Raw genomic sequence first — 24,222 nt, forward strand, 5'->3', positions numbered from 1 at the left:
GAGATGAGCCATAGAGTACTTGGCCAGATGTAAATAAAGCAACTGCAATTGAGCTCTAGTTGACTGCTGGGGTTGAGTGCCAATGTTGCCTGAGGATAAAATGAGAGCTATCTAGTTCAATGGCTTGCACAATGTAGGTGTTCAATAACTGGTTTTTCCTCTGCTTTCTACAAAAATAATTACCAAATGAAACTGCCAGCAAACATGTCCAAATAATATTTCAGCATTTTATACTGATAAAATCAAAAGCTGATTAGAGAATGGGCCAATGGGTATAAAATAGAGTGCAGAAGACATTACTTAATAAATTTGAAATCAGGGTTTGTTTTGAAAGAAGATTGACTTATTTAGCAACCACAACAAAAAAGCTAGAAAGAGTAATTTTCCATAAGAGAAGTAATAGGAAAGTCAATCATGGAGGTGTTGGGGTGGTTGGAGAGTTAGATTTTGTCTTGTTTTATTTTTCCTTCCCTTCCCCTATGATTCTCTGTTTTCTTTCTTATATTCCACATATGAGATCATATGATAATTGTCATTCTCTGATTGACTTATTTTGCTTAGCATAATACCCTCTAGTTCCATCCATGTCATTGCAAATGGCAAGATTTCATTCTTTGATGGCTGAGTAGTATTCCATTATATATATATACCACAATGGATTAAGAAGTTAATCCATTCATCTGTCGATGGACATCTGGGCTCTTTCCATAGTTTGGCTATTGTGGACATTGCTGCTATAAACATTGGTGTGGAGGTACCCCTTTTGGTCACTATATTTGTATCTTTGGGGTAAATACCTGATGGTGCAATTGCTGGGTTGTAGAGTAGCTCTATTTTCAACTTTTTGAGGAACATCCATACTGTTTACCAGAGTGGCTGCACCAACTTGCATTCCCATCAACAGTGTAAGAGGGTTCCCCTTTCTCTGTATCCTCACCAACATCTGTTGTTTCTTGATTTGTTAATTTTAGCCATTCTGACTGGTATGAGGTGGTATCTCACTGTGGTTTTGATTTGTATTTTCCTGATGCCAAGTGATGTGGAGCATTTTTCACATATCTGTTGGCCATTTGGATGTCTTCTTTGCAGAAATGCCTGTTTATGTCTTCTGCCCATTTCTTGATTGGATTATTTGTTTTTTGGATGTAGAATTTGATAAGTTCTCTATAGATTTTGGATACCAGCTCTTTATCTGATAAGACATTTGCAAATATCTTCTCCCATTCTGTCGGTTGTCTTTTGGTTTTGTCCACTGTTTCCTTAGCTGTGTAAAAGCTTTTTATTTTGATGAAGTCCCAAAAGTTCATTTTTGCCTTTGTTTCCCTTGCCTTTGGAGATGTGTCCAGTAGGAAGTTGCTGTGGCCGAGATCACAGAGGTTGCTGCCTGTCTTCTCTTCTAGGATTTTGATGGATTCCTGTCTCACATTTAGGTTTTTCATCCATTTTGAGTCTGTTTTTGTGTATGGTATAAGGAAATGGTCCAGTTTCATTCTTCTGCATGTGGTTGTCCAATTTTCTCAACACCATTTGTTGAAGAGACTGTCTTTTTTCCATTGGATAGTGTTTCCTGCTTCATTGAAGATTAGTTGACCATAGAATTGAGGGTCCATTTCTGGGTTCTCTATTCTGTTCCACTGATCTATGTGTCTGTTTTTGTTATTAGCACATTTTTCAAAAGTCTTTTTAAAATTAGAATTATCTCCCCATCCCCCATGAAGTTTTTACCTGAAAATTCTGTAACATAGGGTTAGAATAATTCAAGCCAACTTTTCAACTGAGGTTCACACCTCCAATCTTTCTCCTTAATAAAATACCTTCCTCAATTCCTGAGACAGCTCCTTGAATATGACGATTTCTCAGTAGCATATTTTTACAAAGGAGATTGGACAATATGCCATTATTAACTTGGTAACATGAGTTAATTGTACAGATTGATATTGGCTTTAACATTAAATTCCTGGAGGATGGGGACTCCATCACACAAATCCTGGCTACCTTCTTCGAGTATTTATTTGTATGCTTTGTTCTAACAGTAGATGATGGAGGTAAGGAGAATTTTAAGAAGCTTATCCTGACAGTAAAGACAGATCTTTACCCTGAAGCCAAAGCTAGATGTAATCAAACACTGCATTTTCTCAATGACTTTTAGGTTTTGTAACTTATATGTGTGTAGCTAGAAATGCTCTACTCTGTATTTTTTTCTCGTTGAAAAAAATGTTTTGTTTTTTTTTTAAAGCAAGTCTTATAAAAAGTGTGTTTGGAAAAGGTTTCTTAGAAAAATAGCCACCATATTATAGTGGAACAAATTCTCTCTCCATCTCTCACTTTCCCATGTACTGACAATTCCAAAGGCGAATCTGGAATTACTATTTCCTTTCTATAATGTTCAAACTGGGCCCCAGAACACAAAGCTCAGGATTGGCTCAATCTACCTTCCTACTCTCATCTCCTTGTTCTTCCTTTCATTCCATATTCTACGCACACCAATATAAATGGTCATTTCTCAAAACCATCTGGTGCATTTACTTCATGCATGTGCCTGAAGCATCTTCACTTTTTTCTTAAAATCAGCTCCATGGCACCTATCTGGAATTCTTCATTCCTAAGAAGCCACAGGATGTTGTGTTTAGCTTTACTGTAGTATGTCTTTGATTTTTTGTTATTGTTGTTACAAGCATGTTTCCCACTGATACATGAACCCCATAAAACCATGAATCATGTATTTTTAAAATTCCAGTGTTTAGCATATAAAAGATGCTCAAAAAATATTTGGTGATTAAGAATGCATGACAGGGGAAAATAAGCTTGCAAAATGCAAACTAGCTAGACAACTACCAACCCTTCAAGATATATCTCCAGCTAATCTGCATAGATTTTAGTGATTTAAAGAGAGAAAGATATTGAGGGGTCTTAGAAAGGTGGTGCAAGAAATTAAGAGGTAATTTATAATCTCTATAGCCCATTATTGTTTCAGGGCAATATTTCAAACAGATTTCCCTTTTTCAATTAAACTCACAATATACCTTAAGTAAAGATGAGGATGTCATGGTTTCTTTCCTGTTTTGTTGTGATTCTTTGAAATATCAGGATTCAACTGGTTCAGGGGATATACTTTATTTTTCAAGATTGGGGCAGACATTCCCACTTGAGATTAAAAAGACAAGATCAAATTGAAAAGAAGTACGTATTTTCTTGCTGATTTACAAATAGTGCTGGTTTTAAAACCAGCCACAAAATTCTTAGGCCTCCTTTAGAAAAGTGATGTCTATGTCCTCTCCCCTGAAATATAGGCTCTATAACTTCTTGACACAATGCCATGTCATTTTCTGCATCCAGATCTTAAGACATTGGTAGCTTCCACTTCCTGGTTCTTAGGACACTCACTGTTGGAACCTAGATAACTTGCATGAGGGAGCCCAAGCTGCCTTATGCAGCGGCCAATGTGGGCACGAACATGCAGTCAGCACCAATTTGCCTGCCATTTGAATGAGCCATCTTGGGAGTTGATGTTTTCCTACCTATCACCATCCCCAAGCTCCTTATAGTTCCCCTGTTTTTAGTAGAACAGGAAATATGAGAAGTAAACTTGAAAATTAGTTCCTATGATATTTTAAAAGTTTTACATTTTCTCATACCGTGGTAAAATATAAACTACAGGCTGGTAGTTTCATGGCATTCAACCTACTAAAAGGGTCTTTAGCATAAGAAAAGTAAAATATTAGGAAAGTGAAACTCTAAAAATGAAACAAAATTTCTACTTGTATCTAGTTTGTCTTGTAATGTATTCCAAATAATATGTATATGTTGTGAATATGTCTATATAGATATATTTCAAACCAGTATTTTTGCAAACATAAATGAGTGGAAACCATTTTTATTATGTAAGTACAAAGTTGTATTGTTGCTATACATTTAAAACTTGCTCAGATGGTTAGATTCTAATGCCTCCTCTACTTGGACTTGGGATAAAGTGCCAAGAGTAGCAGGAGTTTACCTCCCAAAAGAACTCTAGCCCTGATACTGATCTGAAAATTTGGATTCCTCTTCAAAGCTCATTGGCAATTAACCAAAAACACTTCATCATCAGAACAGGGTTTACCTTTTCACAATTATCTTTCATTATTTCCTGCCAAAATCATAAAATGTGTGTGTGTGAGAGAGAGAGAGAGAGAGAAAGAGACAGACAGAAAGGGGAGGGGACAGGGAGGATGTGCTGAGGTAGGGCTTAAAATGTTCACCTATCTTGGAGGATATTCAGCAGTAGGTAGGGTTTTGGATTTCTTTTTCATTGTCATCTAATTCATCCATCTGTAGATGAATTTGTTTCCCTCAACAGTGAATATTATTTAGCAATGTTCATTATTCAAATGCTTTACGAAGTAATCCTCATAATTCCTATAAAATAATTACAAACAGAGTGGGGCTGCTAACTTGCAGATGGCAATAATGAAGTGGCAAATTTCTGGAACTGTAAGATAGAGCTCACTGCTATGTCAGGCTGCTGAAGCCTAAATGACAATGTTGTCACTTTCACTCATAGAAACTCAGGAAAACAAAATACTCCAAACCCACATTCTTTCTTTGTAATCCCTGAATAGGCTTGCCTGAGCATTTAGGCAGTTAATGATTTATAACCAGCAAAGGTGGGCCTATCTTTTCCCATCTATACGATTCTAGAGAGAAACTGACAGTTCTTAAATAGGAAAATAGTTGGGGCATTGTGCTAGAACACTCTGTGGTGACTTAACTGACAAGGAATCTACTACAAATCCCAGCACTGAGTATTTATTTCTTTTTCTTGCAGGGGCAAAAGGTTATACACTTTCTAAAAGTGCACTTCACAAAAGTAAACAATACTTAAATGTACCATATTTTTGACCACCCAGAGAAGAAATGATCTTTTTTTTTTTTAAATATTTTATTTATTTATTTGAGAGAGAGAGAATGAGAGACAGATAGCAAGAGAGGGAAGAGGGTCAGAGGGAGAAGCAGACTCCCTGCCGAGCAGGGAGCCCGATGTGGGACTCAATCCCGGGACTCCAGGATCATGACCTGAGCCGAAGGCAGTTGCTTAACCAACTGAGCCACCCAGGTGCCCAGAGAAGAAATGATCTTAAAGAAGAGATCAGAGGAGATATTATGTTATTGATGAAGTGTCAATGAATTAGGAATATGTAGATGAAATTCTTCTGAAACTACACAATCTTTTAAGGAAAACTATTTGAACTGAAACATGTTTTGCATTAGGAAATCTTTGCTCATATGAGGGAAATAATTGAAAACACCTGAAGCTTACATGCCACTTCTTTCATGTGTTTCTATCCAAATCTTTGAGGAAAGGAGGTTGGAAGTCTGTTATGGGTGAGATCGCTTATTGGCTATAGTTACTGGAGCCCTTTTGGTTGTATATTTATACTCCCAATGTGAACATGATAATCACAAATGGAGACAGCTGGAAGAAATTGTAAACCATGAAATAAGTTAACTTTTATTGTGTACTCTCTGATGCCCTTGTGGTCTCCTTATAATGCCATGACTACACAGTTTCCATGGTAACCATGAAAAAAACAGAACAGCCTACACATTTAGCCAACATACGATTGATTCAAAGATCATACTTAATGGTTCAAAGTGGTATAAGGTAATATTGAGTTTTCCAAAAATGTGCAAGTCTATTCCTAAATGTCCAAAGAATGAGGAAATAATGTGATCAGTGTGGCCTGGTGGCAAGAAAATATTTATGTTGCATCACTATGCAGGGGTAAATGTGAATCCTTTTTATATTAAACCAAAAAGTATATGACAAATTTTTCTGTCAAGCAATGTATGTCTTCTGAAATGCTTTAGACTGGCATATGATGTTTACTTTTTGCCTTGGAAATACTAATCAGATTTTATTAAAGGTATTTTAAATCATTTTAACTATTTTTAAGTGGACAATTCAGTGGCATTGAGTACACTCACAGTATTGTACAACCATCATCACTATTTCCAGAACTTTTTCATTATCCCAAAAGATAGATTCTATACCCATTAAATAATAACTCCCCATTCCCTTCTTCCTCTAGTCCCTTGTAAACTGTATTATATTTTCCATTTGTATAATTTTGCCTATTCTAGGTACCTCAGATAAATGGAATCGTAAAATATTTGTCCTTTTGTGTCTGCTTATTTCACTTAGCGTTAACATTTTTAAGGTTTACCCATGTTGTAGCATATATTAGAATTTAATTTTTTAATGAATGAATAATATCATTATATTGTATATACCACATTTTAAAAATCCATTCATCTGTTGATGGACACTTGCATTGGTTCCACCTTTCAGCTATTATGAATAATGCTGCTATGAACATTGGTATACAAGTATGTGTTTGAGTCCCTTGGTATATGACTTTTAAAAAAATGAAGTATTTTAGTTTTTGGTGTTTGAATGTAATAAAACAAAATTCAATGTCACCACTGGATGGGTTTTTGGGTTATTTTGCTTTTCTTTATTTTTTTAAAACAGATACTGGGAAAAATCCTTACTTTTCTCACTCCTCACATTCTAGAACTGTATATGCCCCATCTTTCTTCATATGCTATGTATATACACATAAATCAATGTAAGTTAAATTAAGTTAAGCAGGTTTACATGGTATAGATTGGATGTGTTTCTCAGAAACGGAAACAATCATACCTTCTGACTACACAGAGAGTCAACATTACAAATGAGCAAATTTCATTATTTTTTAAATTCTATACTTGTGATAGGTATAGAATAAGATTGTTAAGGAATAAGGAATAAGAATATGAAAAAAAAGTGCTCCCTCAGATTAGTTGAAACATTCTTGGCATTTCCCATCCATGGGATTTTGTACTTAGTACTGCAGCTAGAAAACACGATTTTGGATGAATCTGAGGTAAGTGTAGGCAGGTTTAAAAACTCCCAACTAGTTACTCCATGGAAACCTCATCTACTACTTCCAGTCATTAGGAAGCTCAGTTAATCCATGCTTTAATGAGACAGACCAGATTCCAAGTGTAAAGAATCAGACAGACCACAGATTCAGAATTCCTGAGATGTGCTTTTGGAAAATGCTTCTGCAGAAATGGTGGGATGGTAGACCTAACAGCCAGGCAGGTTATAACAGAAATTAGTGATGGGGGAACATCATGTGCATAATGTGAAGACTGGGATGGTTTTACTTTTGACCAATGTTTCTCTTCTTAACAGCCTAGCAAACAAATGGTTTAACTTGACCACAAACTCTATTTCCTTCTTTAAGAAAAGATTACCGTAAAGTCCGGAAGAATTATCTTTTCGAAAAGAAACCATTTTCTTGCTTGCTGCTGGCTTCCTCTCCTTTGCGGAAGGCTGTCTGTGACATGTTGGGCATCCTTGTATTCTCTAGATTTGGATATTATTGTCCTGAACAAAAAAATAAAATGGCAATGCATGGTGAAATATAACACAGACTGCAAATATGCTGAAATTGTTATAGAATATAAAGTTGAGATGTATAGAATCTTTCCTTTGCCTTAATCTTAAATTAAGATTATGGCAGTAAAATAGTAGATCTTGAACATACTCATTGAGGACAATAATGGAAGGGAGGAAATTATTCTGTGATACCTCAACCTTTGCCAAGGTGAAAGGATTATTCATTTTTTTTCCTCTTTTGTAAATCAATTCTGTAACATGTGTGCTTGTTTAGGTTACAGTTTTAATGATGATTTATGATGTAGAGGACTCTTTGATTGTTAAGCAGCATAGCTATTTCATTAGCTGGTCATGGATATTGTTTACTTCTGGTCTTAAATATGAAGATCAAAATTGTTCTGAGGCAACCAGTCTAATGACCCATTTTGAAATGTTCATGCCCTTCATTTCCTTCTTGATGGGACTTGAATAGTACCTCACTATCTTTTCCATTAAATGTCTAAGATGCTCCCTGGATTTAAAATGTACCAGGTAATACATATAAAAATGTAATAAAAAGGGGAAGGTTTCCTTTCTCTCTGTGGGCAACTGCTTGAGTCTTCTCCAGGGATCTTGACAGGAGACCTCACAGTCTGAGAAGTTTACGTTCTATGCCTCCTTTATGGAAGTAGAACTGGAGACCTTTGCACAGGCATGTAGTTTTCTTTAAACTCTGGAACACCTGTGACCTCACATGCTGGAGAGTCTAGATTGCAGGTCTTTTTACTCCTCCCTTGCAACTTAACTGTGACACTGTAAGGTTAGGCTGGGAAGAGAGAGAACAAGGTGGCTGACAAATTTTGAAGGAAGGATGTTGGGGGAAACAAATATTCATGAAATTTCAACTGAAGAATTTTGGAAACAGCACTTTAAGGGCTGAGGGGAGAAATATATTAATAAATAAATGGCAGGAATATACAACAAAGTATAGATAAAAAAAATTTGACACCAGAAAATTTAACCATTAGACTTTCAAGACTTCTTTAGCAAGGTTTCATATTAAAGAGTGTTAAATATTAGTCCTTCTGGGCTGTTAAATACTGACTCATTGCTCACAAAAAGTGGCCCCAAGAGGAGAAATTGTTATGGAAGGTTCTTGTCAGGGTCCCAAAGAAGGCTCCTAGGAGGGCTTAGAAGGACACCTCATGTTTGGGTTGTACAGTTTGGGCCATTCAGAACCCTAAGCGATGTGTGAACATAGCTTAGTTCGTGGAAGGACTCTATCCCCAGAACTTTGTTAGGAGTGCCTCCTAGGTATAAGCATTTTTACCAGTTATGAATTTAATATCCTGTGTTTGCAATTTTGGTGCTTTCTTCCCAGGTCCTAAGCAATTGGATACTTTGAGGACAGTGCCGGTGATAGGTAATGAATCCTACTTCTGCCCCTCCTCTTTCTTCCCTCTAGATTCTTCAGTGTCTCCTAGCAAGTCTGAGTTCATATGGCAAGTGGCAGACAAAGGGAAATCACCTGGCCTTTCCAGAGTTCTCTAACTCTAACTCATGGAAATTTCTGTTTTTGTGGCTTCTGTGGCATCACCCACCTACACTGCCCATTAGTCACACAGTAGAACTCCCACACAATCCTTGCAAAGTACTGAGCAAGAGCATTTGAGAATTGTGACTCCAAGTACAACTGCATGGTTTTAATCAGTTGTAGCACAGAGATGTGATTAGCATCAAAGACCCCTGAGAATGAACTTTGCTTTGCTGTTTGTACCAATAATTAGCACTCTGTTAAATCAGCGGTTTTGGAAATAAGACCTGAATCTTGTTTACTGTATGGAGCAGTCTTAAGATTCTCATGATAGCCAACTCCTTTTTTTTAATGAATAAAAATGTCTCTTTTCTATTCCTATTTCTTAATATGTGTTATTTTTCCTTTCAGACAAGTGGGGGGCGGGCAATAAGACAAAGACAATAATTGGAGGGAGGGGCAGAGGAAGAGGGAGAAAGAGAATTCTAAGCAGGCTCCATACCCCCAGCACAGAGCCTGATGTGGGGCTCAATCTCACAACCCTTAGATAATGACCTGAGCTGAAATCATGAGTCAGACACTTTACCAACTAAGCCACTCAGGCACCCAAGACAAAGACAATCTTAATGCTGGCTTGCTAGGATTCTAGTCTTAGCTCTGCCACTTACTATCTAAGTAACTTTAGGCAAGTCACTGAATCTCTCTGAGCTAAAGTGTTTTCAATCATAAAAGGGAGATAAAATCAGCCTTACCTACTTCATAGGCTCAAACAAGATAATGTGAAAACCATGAAATGCTATATGAGTATATAGCATTATAAATTACCAAGGAAAGGTCATGAATACCAAAGAGAACTGAAAGATGACTTAGTTTCTGAACAATTTTCCATGAGTAGACATGCTAGATTCAGAGCTGACTACCATATAAAAGTTATTCACTGCCAAATAAAATAAAATTTTGTTCCCAATAAAGACTTCAGAAATATTCTGAGGGCACATTGATGGTCAATCCTAAATATACCACCAGATGGGGGTGGAGGCTCTGAGAAGACAGAAGTAAGGCATCTTAAGCCATCTGGAACTTTTCAAAACAGGGTGGGTAAAAAAAAAAAAAAAATCAAGCCTACCAAAGAATCTCCTACAGAGGGGAATCAATGAATAAATTTGTGACCATGGAAGTTAAGCAAAATAACTGAAGAAGACCAACAAAAGCTAAAACCTTTGCCAAAATTATGTTATCCAATATCAAATGAGAGGATTCAAAACATTTTTTTTCCCCAACCAAAGCCAACAACAAAAAAATTCCCTGTTTTTATATATAATAACATGTCCCCTTTCCAACTCATATGCAGTATAATTCCTTCCTGGCTAAAGAAATGAAAGGTAATTGAATTGTAGAAGTGCTGGCTGCCAATGTCTTGGGTGGATTTCAGATCCCCTCCTTTGCATTTCAACTACACTTTGCTCATGGTTATACTAACTGGAGGAAATGGGTCCCAGTGAAGGTAGACCTCTGAGAGCCAGAATTATATCAGTGGGGACTAAGGCTGGATTCTCCAGTTCTTTGCACTTTGAAAGACCTTAGATTTAGTTTCGACTCTGTGGTTGATTATGAGGTGAATTTTGCTAACTCATCTCTATACACTTCAGTTTCTTTTGCTGTAAAATGAGGTGGTTGAAAAAAATCTCTTTACATTCCCAATGTCCTTTAGGAAATGTCTGAGAAGAAAGCTTCTCAGAAAAACTGTGACCATCATATTTTTAGGAAGTTGGAAGCTCAAGGGTAATGATACTACACAAATAGAGTGGACTTGTAAAAGAGTAGGTGACATTCAGAAAAATAGAAGATGAGGATTAAGGAAAATCTAGGGAGAGACAAACTGAAAGAAACTGGGACAATGGAGCAATCTAAGAAAAACTGAAATGTTGGTACACAGATGTGGGTAGTAAGGGGCACTATGAAAGGCCAACAGGTTGTGTGGAGTGGTAAAATTAAGTCATTTCTGCCAGTGCAGTCTAGCATATTAACAAGTTTAGGATTGGGTGGCTATAGCTTTATTCTTAAACCAAGGAATAAACCTAAAGCCTACTCAGAAAAAAGAGCAAGGAAACATGTAAATAGATCAGTTATGGACTAGGGCAACAAAGGATGTAAACTAGAGAAGGATACTGAAGAAAAGGAATCCTTAACCAAAAAAATCACCTTGTCATCAGCTCTTTGGGGAATAGTTTAAACACAACCACTAACAAAACAGAAAGCCATTGAGATCTTCCTCAGTTACTTAGATGTTAATACCATGAAAAAGATGAAGCAATGTAGGAAGTGATTGGTTAAATGATACAAGGTTATTTATCAACTGAGTAGCAGAGGTCAGAGTTCCTAATCCTCCCTTTCATTGCCATTTATGAGATACACAATGATAGAGCATCTGCAGTCTCTTTAACCAGAATAATTTTTTATACTATTAATAATGTGTTGCGCATAGGAACTAAAATGTATTGGTATAGTTGCAGAATGTTTTTTGGGCATTTGAAGTGACTCTGGATTCTAATTGCCCTTACTTATCCACCAACAAGGATAGCATGAGGATATAGGGCAAAAAGTAAAGATGTGGTATTTCCTTCTTTCCCATTCTTAGAAAGTTTATTATACAACAAGGGAAGACAAAAACTGATGGATCCAAAAGCAACATAAATAAATATTTAACAGAAAATTAATGATTACAGAACATATGAGAACAATCCATGTCCTGATGGCTCTGAAAGATATATCTGCAAATTACTTTAGTCTTCTTATTTTTCAGCAGAGAAGGCAAATTTGCAATACTATTGCTTACCTTTAGAAGTTGAGTTGACTGCATATTTGCTTTTGTAACTCAGATGTCATATTTTTCTTGGTCCCTGCAAAGCCCCCCAAAAGAAGAGAGATTGGAAATCCAATATTCCAAGCATTGAGTTTTCACATTAAGACAAATCCTGGGATAGACTATGAACAAAATAATTTTCTTTCATTTGAAGGAGACATCTAAGGTTTAAGGACATTTATTTAATGGTAACTTTAAACAAGGGGTTTAAAAACCACTTGGTAAGTAATATTTGAATATTAAGTTCAAGTTTTCAGTGAATCATTTTAAAAAGAAACCTATATTTCAAGACATAATTAATCAAAACTTAGAAGAAATGTCAATCTGAAATATATATTTTTAAGAACTGAGGTTGCAGGGTAATTTTACCAGCTTTCAAAATTCCTTAAATTCTCTATTTTCTACACTTACAGCTACCATAATGATGGAGTAGCTAGTGAAGGGAGGCATGGGAATCAAGCTGCATCATGAGGGATGCATGAGATGGTGCGTGGACAGAAGCAGATGCTGCTTAGCCTGCCAGTTTTGCCACCTTCACCCTGGTGATGAATGAAGTGACAGATATGGTGGCCTCCCTCATTCTATATGCTTAAGCAGGGATTGAAAGTCACTTTGTTTAAATATAGTTTTTACACAGAAAACTAGAGTATCAAATTGAAGTAGTGCTCAGTCGAATAATACGAAATACAAATTACTTCTAGTCCAGAAATGAGATGGATTTTTTCCCTGTAAAATAAAAGATAAGAAGGCAAAATAATATTCTAGGTACAGACAATAATAAGTTCCTCTGGAAAAAAACAACTACAGGAAAAGCGACTCAGTCATACCTAACCTTTTCTTTTTCTCTGAAAGTGCAAAAGCATTATCAAGTTAAATTGCCAGTATTTGATTACAAAGAAATAATATCCAGAGGCTGGATGTGAAAATGTGATCTGAAAGAAAAACGAACAAAAATGCAGGGTGTTTCTGGTTAACACAATGATTCTGTTAGTCACTAATAGTTTTCTGAATCCAGTGAGTCAGCATGCTGTTTGGCTCATTACAGTGTAAACTTTCTGAATACTAAGTTGTGGACCTGGAGTATAAATAGGCTTCTAAGATATTTTCCATACTAGAGACAGTGGCTCAGATATAATAAGAATCTAGCTCATCACTTCTCATCTTCTGGTACAATTTGTTGGCATGAAATAAACCTTGTAACTATTTTATGTATGACCTTCCAAACTAAGTAGCCTGAGGATGGAGGCTTTGAATTGCACCCTGGAAGCTTGTTCTTCAGGAAACAAAGTACTGTATTTTATTTTTAAAAAAGATTTATTTATTTATTTGAGAGAGAGAGGGCAGGGAGGTTAGAGAGAGAGAGAGAATCTCAAGCAGATTCCCTGCAGGGCTCCACCTGAGATCATGACCTGTGCCAAAACCAAGAGTCAGATGCTTAACTGACTGAGCCACCCAGGTGCCCCCAAAGTACTGTATTTTGGAGCTAAAAACATTTATAAGAAAATTCCCACCTATAATTTCTTGAAATTTAATGACAGGATTGTCAGTAGCAGTGGTGTTTGTTTCAATTTTGATGGGTGATGGCAATTTCTTAATGGTTATTTGAGCCTGAAGCATTCAGCCCTGGTAACTTTAATCTTAGAATACTCTGACTTCCTGAAATAGTATTTCTTACTTGTGTGACAAAATGGTTCATTAATGACATATATATCCATAAATGAGATTATAATTGTTCTTAAGTAAAGGTAAATTACTTTAAAATACTTCTGTTTTGTAACATTGAACTGTTTTGAAATAAGAGAGCTAGTCAGGAAGTTACCAAATCATACTGTCATTAGGGCTAATATCTTGGAATTTTTTGTATAGTCATTAAAAAAACCTTTATTTCACCTATAAGAACAGACAAGTAAATGGTTTTAATTGTCTATTTTATAGAAAAAGGAATATGGTGATGTTACAATTTAATTTAATTCTGAAAGCAACAGAAGATAAAAATCATTACCCTTGAATACATGCTATAATTTTACTTTATAAAAAAGTTCCTGATATTTTGCTGCTATTATTTTGATACCAAAAAATGGACAGAAACTCTTGACAGTTTTCAGTGTTCCTTCAACTAATTATTTTCTACTCAGTTGGATTGTAAGAGGTTCAAGTAATTGGCCTTTTCTGTTCTGAAGGATTCTAAAGGATAGTCAGATTTTTCCCCTATATATCAGTTCATACAATTTCTAATTATATTATTGATCAGTACTGTCATATATATATATGTATATATATATAAATACTTACATATATATTTATATAAGTGCATATAAGTAAGGTAAAAATCACAGAGATGTGACATTCAACATTCCAAATTTGTAATCTGATAAATGTAAATAATGTAATACAGGTATAAACATCAATAAAGAGAACAAAATACTTACATGGAAGATACTTAAAGATAATTTATTTCAAACTTATATTTTTTTCCTTTGTCCGTATTACAGATTGGAAACATGTTCTTGTGGGAAAAATACCTTGATCCCAGCACAGATAAGCTAGATCTATGGGACTGTAATGAGTACTTGCCCACAGTCCAACCAAAGTCAAATTCCATAAATGTGACCTTAAGATATATAGAGCTTACAGTAGTAAGATTTTAAAAATGTTTAATTCTTACATGTTATCTACGATCTAGCTTCCCTTGTTTACTAACAGATTGGCTTTTATTGTGTGGTTCTGCAGCCTCCAGAAACAAAGGAACATTATTATTATTATTATTATTACTATTATAACATCTATATGGAAGACAGTAGCAGCTGTAGAGTCTACAATTAAAACGAATCCCACTACAGGGTGCAATATGGACCACAGATGATAGGAAAAGTGTATCAGACAGCATGCAAATAAAATACATTAAACAGCACACACACACACTGTCAACTTAAAACAATGTCGGTAGCATACTATCTTCATACTACTTTCTGCCATTTAACTTGAGTTACAGAAGACTGACAAAGTTGTCCATAATCTGTACACTAATCTCAGCAAGAAGAAAGCAAATTCTCTCTAGACCTAGGAGAAACAGTGGCAACACAGTGCAAACACATCTGCTTTGTCAAAGGTTAGCCTTCCTAAGAGAACTTCCTTTATGCTGCACTCAGGTCTTGCCTCTGTGCGCTTATAGCTCCAAGTGCATACCACATTCTAACAGATGTCTTTCTTGCTAATTTTTTCAAATTTTTATTGTGAAAAATTTGAAATATAAAGAAAACATGAAAGCTTAATACAACCAGATACATATCTCTATCACCCAGATTCAATAGTTAATATTTTGCCATATTTGCATTATTTATTTATTTATTTATGCTTTTATCACCAAACCATTGAAAAGTAAGATTTCTGTATGAATCTAAGAACAACCAATATAACCACAACACAAACAACCCAATTAGCAACCTAAGGAAAGGACAATGATTTGTCAATATCTAATATTCATTCTATATTTAAATGTACTTAATTATATTAAAAATGTCTTTTCTAGCTGTGACTTTTGTGTTTTTTAACCAATAGTTTAAGTGAAACTAAATGGTAGTGATATGGTGTGGGGCATCTATTTTAGACACAACTTAACAATGGCTTAAACAAAATTATTTCTCTTTCATTTAGTCTGGAGATGTGCTGATACAGAGTATTTAGTGTGGCTTTTCCATCCTGACATCCAACACACAGCTTCATCTCTGATTTGAAAGATGGAAGCTGCAACCTGTTATTATGGCACAGAAGAGACACAGGGAAGTATAACTCCAAGGGCATAATCCAGAGGTTGCATACATAATCTCTGTACACATTCCATTATGCAGAATGTAGACACATGGTCCTGTCTAGCTGCAGCAGAGGTTGGGTCAAACAGGCTTTATTCTTGGTGGCCATGTGTCTAGATTTCCCTGGACTTGTACATCTTGTATCTGAAGGAACAATGGTCTAGGGGCAGTAATTAACCATCTTTGCCAGAGATATTCCTGGAAATAACTAAGCTATGACAAACTATATTAAAATTAATTCCCTATACATTCCAATATAATGATGGGCTTAGACTTATTTCAGGTAACACTATTTTTGTCCTATACTAAATAAGCTTTGTGTTATTAATACTCATTTTGAGTTCATCAATCTATTTTTTAGGATTTTCTTTCTCCTTCCTTGTCAAGGTATAAGCTGTCAGTGCTTATTATTGTAACTAATTGTGTTTATTTTCCTTTATAAAATTTTCCTTTTTTGTTGTCATCAAGTTTCTAAAAAGAAGAATTTTATCTAAGTATAACATATAACATACTTTTATTTAAGTATAACATACGTGCAGAAAAATTCACAAGTCATAATTGCACAACATGATGAAAATAGTGAGAAAACAGTGATACATATAAACACTATTCAGATTAAGAAATGGAGTGTTATTAGTATTCTAGAAGCAGTTTTGTGCAGCCTCCACATACTACTCCCCTTCCCGTCCCAGAGATAACTATTCTGATCTTTAACACAATGGTTTAATTTTGTATGTTTTTGAATTTTATATAAATGGAATCATACAACATATATTCCTTTTTGTCTGGCATCTTTTGCTCAATATTATGCTTATGAGATTCACTGATGTTAATTCATGTGGCAGGTAGTTCATCCATTTTCATTGCTTATGGGTTTGTATTAATGTATCATAATTTATTTATCCATTATATTGCTAATGAATAATTGGATTGCTTCTTAGCTTTTGGCTATTACAAATGCAGTTGTTATAATCATTATTGTGTTTGTGTTTTTTTTTTTGTATACATATGTATATATTTGTTAGGCATATGTAATTCCTGGGAATGGAATTGCTAGATTATAAAGTAATTAGATATTTGTATGTATTTGTATGTCCTTTTTTTTTTTTTTTGCCTTATTGCACTCAGACTTCTAGTGTAATGTTGAATAGAAGTTGTCATAAAGAAAATTCTTGTCTTTATCTGGATCTCTAGGAGGAAACTTCCATAACTTCACCATTAAGTATGATAATTTATTTTAGGAGTGTTGTACATGACACTTGTCAGATTAAGAAAATTCTTCCTAGTCCTAAATTTCTAAGGTTCTCTCTTCATAGGTGGGTTCTGAATTTTATCAAATGCTTTTTCTATATTTTTGAAATGGTTGTATAATTTTTCTCTTTATTTGGTTAAAATGATAAGTTTACTTGATTAATTTTCAAAACTCAAACCAACCTTGCATTCCTGAAATAAACCCACTTTGTGATATATTATCCCCAAATACCCCATATATCAAAGAAGATATCACATTGGAAATTAGAGTATATTTTGGACTGAATGGTAATGAAACTATGATATATATCAGATTATAAACACGACATTCTTATACTATTCTTTTAGTGTTTATCCTAGATTATAAAACATGCATCCTTGATTTACTAAAGACTAATATAAACTGTAACTTTTACAACTTACTGAACAAAATATGTAATTTAGAACACTTTAACTCCATTTACTCCCCTCCCAACTTATGTGTTATTGCTGTTGTTATGGGTTAAATTGTGTCCCCCAAAAAGACATGTTGAAATCCTAACCCCCTGAACCTGTGCATGTGACCTTATTTAGAAATAGGGTCCTTGCAAATGTAATTAAGTAAGATGAGGTCATACTAGATTAGTGTCCTTATAAGAAGAGGGAAATACAGACATAGACACATAGGAGAGAAGGCCATTAAAAAATGGAGGCAGGTTTGGATTGATGTATCCAGAAGCCAAGGAACACCAAGGTTTGCCAGCTAAGAGGGAAGTAAGGATAATCCTCTAGAGCTTTCAGACAGTATAGCTTTTACCAACACCTTGATTTCAGACTTCCGGTCTCTAGAATTGTGAGAGAATACATTTCTGTTGTTTTAAGTTACCAAGTTTGTGGTACTTTGTTATAATAGCCCTGGGAAACTAACACAGTTGTCATGTGTTTAAATTCTATATAAATTTTAATCTCTATGAGAAAATACTGGCATTGTTTGTATAGTGAATATTCATTTATGTTTATTCATGTTTGACTCTTTCCATTTTTCTTCATTTCTTCCTAAATCTCTGTACATCCCTTCTAGGATTGTTTTCTTTCTTCTTGGAGTACTTCTATCAGTATTTCCTTACTGTGGGTTTGCTGTCCTTGAATTCTCTTAGTTTTGTTTGCCTGAAAATGCCTTTGTTTTACCTTCACTTTCTGAAGTATATTTTTGCTAGGCATAGAATTCTAGGTTAGTAGTTCTTTTAACATCTAGCACATTGAAGTTATCATCCATCATCTTCCGACTTCTGTTATTTGGTTTTGTGAAGTTTTACTATAATATAGATTGGTGTTGTTCCCTTTGGCTTTGTGTTGCTTGGGATTTACTTTTCTTGATTCTGTGACTTGGTGTCTTTCATCAGTTTTTGACAATTTTTGTCATTATTTCTTTACATATTACTTCTGCCCAAATCTTTCTCTTCTTTTCCTTGTGGAACACAAATTATAACTTTATTAGACCTACTTATTCTTAATCTCTTTTTATAACCTGCTTAAAAACCTTCAGTATCTCCTTTTCCATCTGTCCTTCAGCAAACATGTATTAAACAACTATTATGGGCCATGCACTGAGTTTAGTGCAGGAGACAAAAAGGTGAGCAGTATAAAAGCTATTTCTATCCCTTCAGAGCTTATAGTCCAGGGATAAAGAAAATTTATAATAGAGTTCAGTAAGTGCTATGTATGATAGGGGAAGGCATATCAGGAACATAAAACGCATTTGGTGGGGGCCAGAAGATGGACTCTTTGGAGGTAGGGACATATAAGTGGAAATGTTAAGAATGAATAAGATTTATCCATGTGAAGAGATGGGTGACAGAATTTGTGAAGGCCTAGGGGTAGTTATGGCATGCTGGAGGAACTAAAAGAGCTTCAAGATGGTTGAGGCATAGAACACAAGATGAATGTTTGATGAGATAGGTTGGGCCAGGCTACAAGACACATAAACAATTTCATGGGTTTGAGCTTCATCATGAGTACAATGGGAGAAAAAAATGAAAATATTTAAGCCAGGAAAGTGAAGAGGTTAAGATAAATAAACAAGATTTTGTGATTAATTGTAGGTGGGAGTTGAGAAAGGGAAAGGAGTAGAGAAAGATTCTCAGGTCCTAGGATTTCTGAATGGCATTTGCTAAGATATAGGGCAAAGGAGGAATGACAAACGTTGAGGGAGAGATGATAATGAGATAAATTTTGTAAATATTAAGAATGAGACACTCATGTGACATCTAAGAAATTATAGGCAATTGGTCTCATGAATCAGGAATTCAGATTAGAGGGTTAGGCTAAAGATATAGATTTTAGAATCTTTCCTACTCCATTTCATTTCCCATATAGCTTTCAAAGTTCTCTTTTAAAAATAGATCTGTCTATATGAGACACCTGCTTATAAACCATCAGTGTCTCCTCCTAGCTACCTGATAAAGTCTAAGCTCTTTCACATAATGGTGTGCAAAGACCTTTAAAATTTAGTACCCACCAAAATTCCCAGACTAACATCTGTTTCAGTTGGATACAATTTCTCACTGTTCTCTAGACACAAAGGGTTTATTTTTATCTCCATATGCTTTTAAAATATGCTGTTTCTTTTATTCAGAATGCTTTGTCCACTTTCTTTTCAACCTGAATAACTTCTATTCATCCTTCAATATCATAGTTCAAATACATCTCCTCTGAGTTGCCTTTTCAATTGCTCTCTTCTCACTTTATAAATGTTTCTAAAACAATGTTTTTCAAAGGGCAGATCCTGTCCCATTTATTGGTTATGAAATATATTTAGAGGGTCATTACAGATACTTAAAATGAAATAGAACAGAGTAGGAAATAGTTCAAAAAATTAAGTATTGTCTTTTGAAACTTTTGTTTCAGTTACATATGTACATCTGTATATGTATATTGAAAAATCATATAAACCATATTTCTTACTGTGGTTTATGGTAAAAAATATTTGAAAGTCATTACCCTACTATTCTTGTTGCTTTACTAGATGTCTTTCTCCTTAGAAAGAGGGTGCCTTATTTTTGTGTGTGTGTCTCTGGTGCTTAGCACTGTGATTCATTATAGCACTCAGTCATTTTTTAATAAATTATTTATGGTAGAAAATGCTTTGCATAGTTGCCAATGTTCTCTTCCTCTTTCTTTTGTTCAGTGTTCCTTCAATTCTTCTGTTAAGGTAAAGAAATAATAATAGAAATAGTTTAAGTTTGTTGATAACATATCTTTAATACATATTCATACTAAAAGGAATGATGTGTTCTAGGTCTGGAAGATATATTAATGGTTATGGATAAATTTTCTGAGCTTCAACAGTTCAGAGTGGAAAAATTTCAGAATTTCAAGTTATATTTGAGCTGAACAACAACACAATACAAAACACCACCACCTCCCAAGTTCAGGGAGAGGGGGAAGAGACAAGGATCACAGAAGGAACTACAGGGGAATTCTGCTTTACAAATAATATTTACGTCTTTTAAAATAGAAAATCACTGATGCAAATATGACAACATATTAACATTTTCAGTTGGGGCAGTAGGCAGAGGAGTGTCTTTTGCAACTTTCTGTATTTTATAGCTTTAAAAAAATTTCAAAGAGGGAAAATTTCCTAGTTCTATCACTAACTTTCTTTATCTGTGAAATGGAAGTAATAATGGGACTTATAATGAGTACCTGTCATCAGAATTCTCTTAAGATAGGGAAGGGTATATTGACAGCCTTTTGATAAAAGTTGTGGTGATCTCTGAAGTTATGGGAGTAAGTATGTTTCTAACAGAGAAAATGAGAGCAATTATGGCAAGAAATTTGTTTTTTCATGGAATGAAGGGCCAGTGGATGCCCTCTCCCCCTTGGTAGGATAGCTGAAAGGACTCTTCAGGAGAATCTATTCACAATTTTTGGCTTTTTTCATAAGGGGCTTTGATGAAACCTTCTTTCATAATTCCATAATTATCAGGAATACTTTCTTTGTATGAGTAGTTTTTTGTGTGTGTTTTAGTTTGTTGTGAACATTCAGTGTGGAAAAATGAATTTCATATCTTATTTAATCCTTCTATAATGTGTAGGCACTAAGTTAACTGGAAGCCTTTGTGCATTTTGTGATTTCTATCACACTGGATAAAATTCCCATATATTTTAGAAGTCCAGAACATTCCCCCAAATTTCTGCTAATTCCAATGGGAATAAGTTGTCAGCAGATCAAATGATAAGTGGTAACTTTTGGCAAACATCCTGTTGTTGCTTTAGAAGCATTCTCATCAAGAGTAGAAACAAGCCAAAGATTGTCATGCTCACTGGAACTATTCCATAATATATCAGAGAACCTAGTCAATTTAATAACATAAGAAAATGGTAAAGGACTTCTGAGGAAGATGGCAGAGCAGGAGAATCCTAAGCTCACCTCGTCCCACAGATACAACTAAATAACACCTACATCAGTGCAAATAAGAAAATAACGTAAAGACTGGCAGAACAGACTCTCCACAGCTAAATGTAGAGAAGAAGCCACATCAAAGAGGGTAGGAAGGGTGGAGACATGGTTGGGAGCCAAGCAGACCCACAGGACTTTGCCAGGGAGGGAGGGATGCCACCAGCATAGAGAGGGGGAGAGGACCAGACCCCATACCAAGCACCTCAGGCACAGGGAACACACATGGAGAAGATGAATCCCTATAACATTTGGCTTTGAAAACCACAGGGGACTAATAATCAGTGGGGCTTAATACCTGGAACTTAAAAAATCAGTGGCTCAGCTCTGGGATAGCTGGGAGGGTGGAGTCCCTGCCCTTATAGAGATAGCACAACAAACAGCCCTCCTAAGTTATAGCATAGAAGCAGCAGTTTGAAAAATGCCTGGAATATACAAGAAGGAGATTTATTTACTAATCTCAGAGCATGTACTGGAGAGGCAGGGATCTTTGGGATACTACTGCAAGAGCAAAAGAGCTAGTGGCTGTACCCCAGCCGAGATATATGGATGCCTGGGGGAACAAGTGCAGTGCCAACACTCTCCACCTAGCTTGCTAAAAGCATACCCCACTCCTGCATGGACCTGCCCATGCACCCAGCCTCTACAGGAATTCTCCAAAGTGGCTAACGGTCCCCTACCACAGCAGAGGCAACCTTGTTAACACTGCATGCCAGGGCCCTGTGAGCTTCTTTGGATCTACCCCCTTCAACCTGGTGAGCCTTGGCAGTTTTCCTGGGTGACAGCAGACCAGCATGACCCTTGCTGGCACCTCAGCCCACCCCCATGTTTTCCTGTGGACCTCCCTCCTCCAATATGCCCTTGGCTGGAGCCCATCCAAAGTAGTACAAACAGCCCCAGCAGGGACCAGGACCACTGCAGAGTGACTCTTACCAGAGAGGGAAAGATAATGAAAGAAACCAGTCAAAATGAAGCCCCACAGTGGGCTGGGGCAACTATCAGGTCTGACTACAGGCCCTGACCACCAGCAAAACTTCTCAGGGGGCAACACAAAAGAAAGCCTGGTGCTACTGAAGTGCTGGAAAACAACTGGTCTGATTCAACTCAAGCCCAAGGTGGCCCCAGACTGGCCCACTAACAACACAGGGACCAAACACTGCCCACAACAGGCATAGAGTCATTGCAGATAACTGGAATGAAGGTGAGTGTGACTCAGCTACAATAATAGGGCACACACAACAAACATAGGAGGCACTCCTGAAGTGCCAGGTTCTGGTGAACAGGGAGGAACATTGCACTGCAGGGCACTACAGGATCTCTTCTTTTAAGGTCACTACTTTCAAGAGCAGGAGATATAGCTGACTTTCTTAACATATAGAAAGAGAGTTAGACAAAATGAGGAGACAGAGGAATACGTCCCAAATGAAAGAACAGGACAAAATCACAGCAAGAGAGCTAAATGAAATGGAGATAAGTAATATGCCTGCTAGAGAATTAAAGTAATGGTCATAAAGTTACTCACTGCACTGGAGAAAAGAGTAGAAAACATCAGTGAAACCCTTAACAAAGAGACGGAAAACATTAAAAAAGAACCAATCAGAGATGAAAAACTCAAAAACCAAAATTAAAAATACACTAGATGGAATAAAGGGTAGACTAGAGGAGGCAGAAGAATGGATCAGTGACCTGAAGGACAGAGTAATGGAAAACAATCAAGCTGAACAGGAGAAAAAAACTAATAATAAAAAATGAAAATAGACATAGAAAACTCAGTGACACCATGAAACATAACATTTGTATTATAGGGATCCAAGAAGAAGAAGAGAGAGAAATAGGGGCAGAAAATTTATTTGGAGAAATAATAGTTTAAACCTTCTCAAATCAGGGAGAAAACAGATCCAAAACCAGGAGGAACAGAGAGCCCACAACAAGATCAACCCAAACAGGTCCACACTAATACACATAGTAATTAAAATGGCAAAAGGTAGTGAGAAAGAGAGAATATTAAAAGCACAAAAAGAAAAGAAAACGGTTACATACAAGGGAAACCCTATAAGGCTAACAGTGGATTTTTTAGCAGAAACTTTGCAGGCCAAAAGGGAGTGGCATGATATATTTAAAGTGCTTAAAGGAAAAAACCTGCAGCCCAAAATATTCTATCCAGTAAGGCTATCATTCAGAATAGAAAAAGAGATTAAAAGTTTCCCAAACAAACAGAAGTTAAAGGAACACAAGAGCATTAAACCAGCCCTACAAGAAATGTTAAAGGGGACTCTGAGTGGAAAGGAAAGACCAAAAGTAGGAGTAAGAAAAGTAGAAAGCTCAAAAGCAGTAAAATTAAGTATAACTATAAAAATCAGATAAGGGATTAACAAAATAAAAGGATGGAAAATATAACACTATATACCTAAAATGTGGGAGGGGAAGGAGTAGAGAATGTGTTGAAAATTAAGCCACCATCAATTTAATGTAGACTGCTATATGCATAAGATAGTATATATAAACCTAGTAGTAACCACAAATCAAAAACCACTCATAGATATGGAAAAAATAAGGAGAAAGGAATCCAGGCATATCACTAAAGAAAGCCAGCAAAACGTGAGAGAAGAGAGCAAGAGAAGAAAGGAACAGAGAACTACAAAACAACCATAAAACAAATAACAAAATGGCAGTAAGTATACTTACCTATCACTAATTACTTTGAATGTAAATGGACTAAATGCTCCAGTCAAAAGACTATATAGGATGATGGAATGGATAAAAAAGCAAGACCCATTTATATGCTGCCTACAAGAGACTCATTTCAGACCTAAAGACACATTCGAATTCAAAGTAAAGGGACTGAAAAGCATTTATCATCCAAGTGCAGGTGAAAAGAAAGCTGGGGCAGCAATACATATCAGACAAAATAGCCTTTAAAAC

The 24,222-nt window shown here is 35.8% G+C and overlaps 1 protein-coding gene and 1 long non-coding RNA gene across 2 annotated transcripts in view; one reads left to right on the forward strand and one right to left on the reverse strand.

Annotated features, from left to right (window-relative positions):
* LOC145721383 (uncharacterized) overlaps nt 1-24,222 on the forward strand; it is a 155,182-nt gene that overhangs the window by 30,394 nt on the left and 100,566 nt on the right. The gene's annotated exons all lie outside the window — the stretch shown is intronic.
* Nucleotides 15,741-24,222, reverse strand: part of LMNTD1 (lamin tail domain containing 1) — a 147,116-nt gene continuing 138,634 nt past the window's right edge. Inside the window, exon 8 of the mRNA XM_081819060.1 lies at nt 15,741-20,044. Within this exon, the coding sequence (XP_081675186.1) occupies nt 20,036-20,044 (9 nt within the window). The 3' untranslated portion in view covers nt 15,741-20,035. The remainder of the gene's footprint in view (nt 20,045-24,222) is intronic.

Source organism: Leptonychotes weddellii, chromosome 5, assembly GCF_054177405.1.
Source record: "Leptonychotes weddellii isolate Sample4059 chromosome 5, ASM5417740v2, whole genome shotgun sequence".
Classification (NCBI taxonomy): Eukaryota; Metazoa; Chordata; class Mammalia; order Carnivora; family Phocidae; genus Leptonychotes; species Leptonychotes weddellii.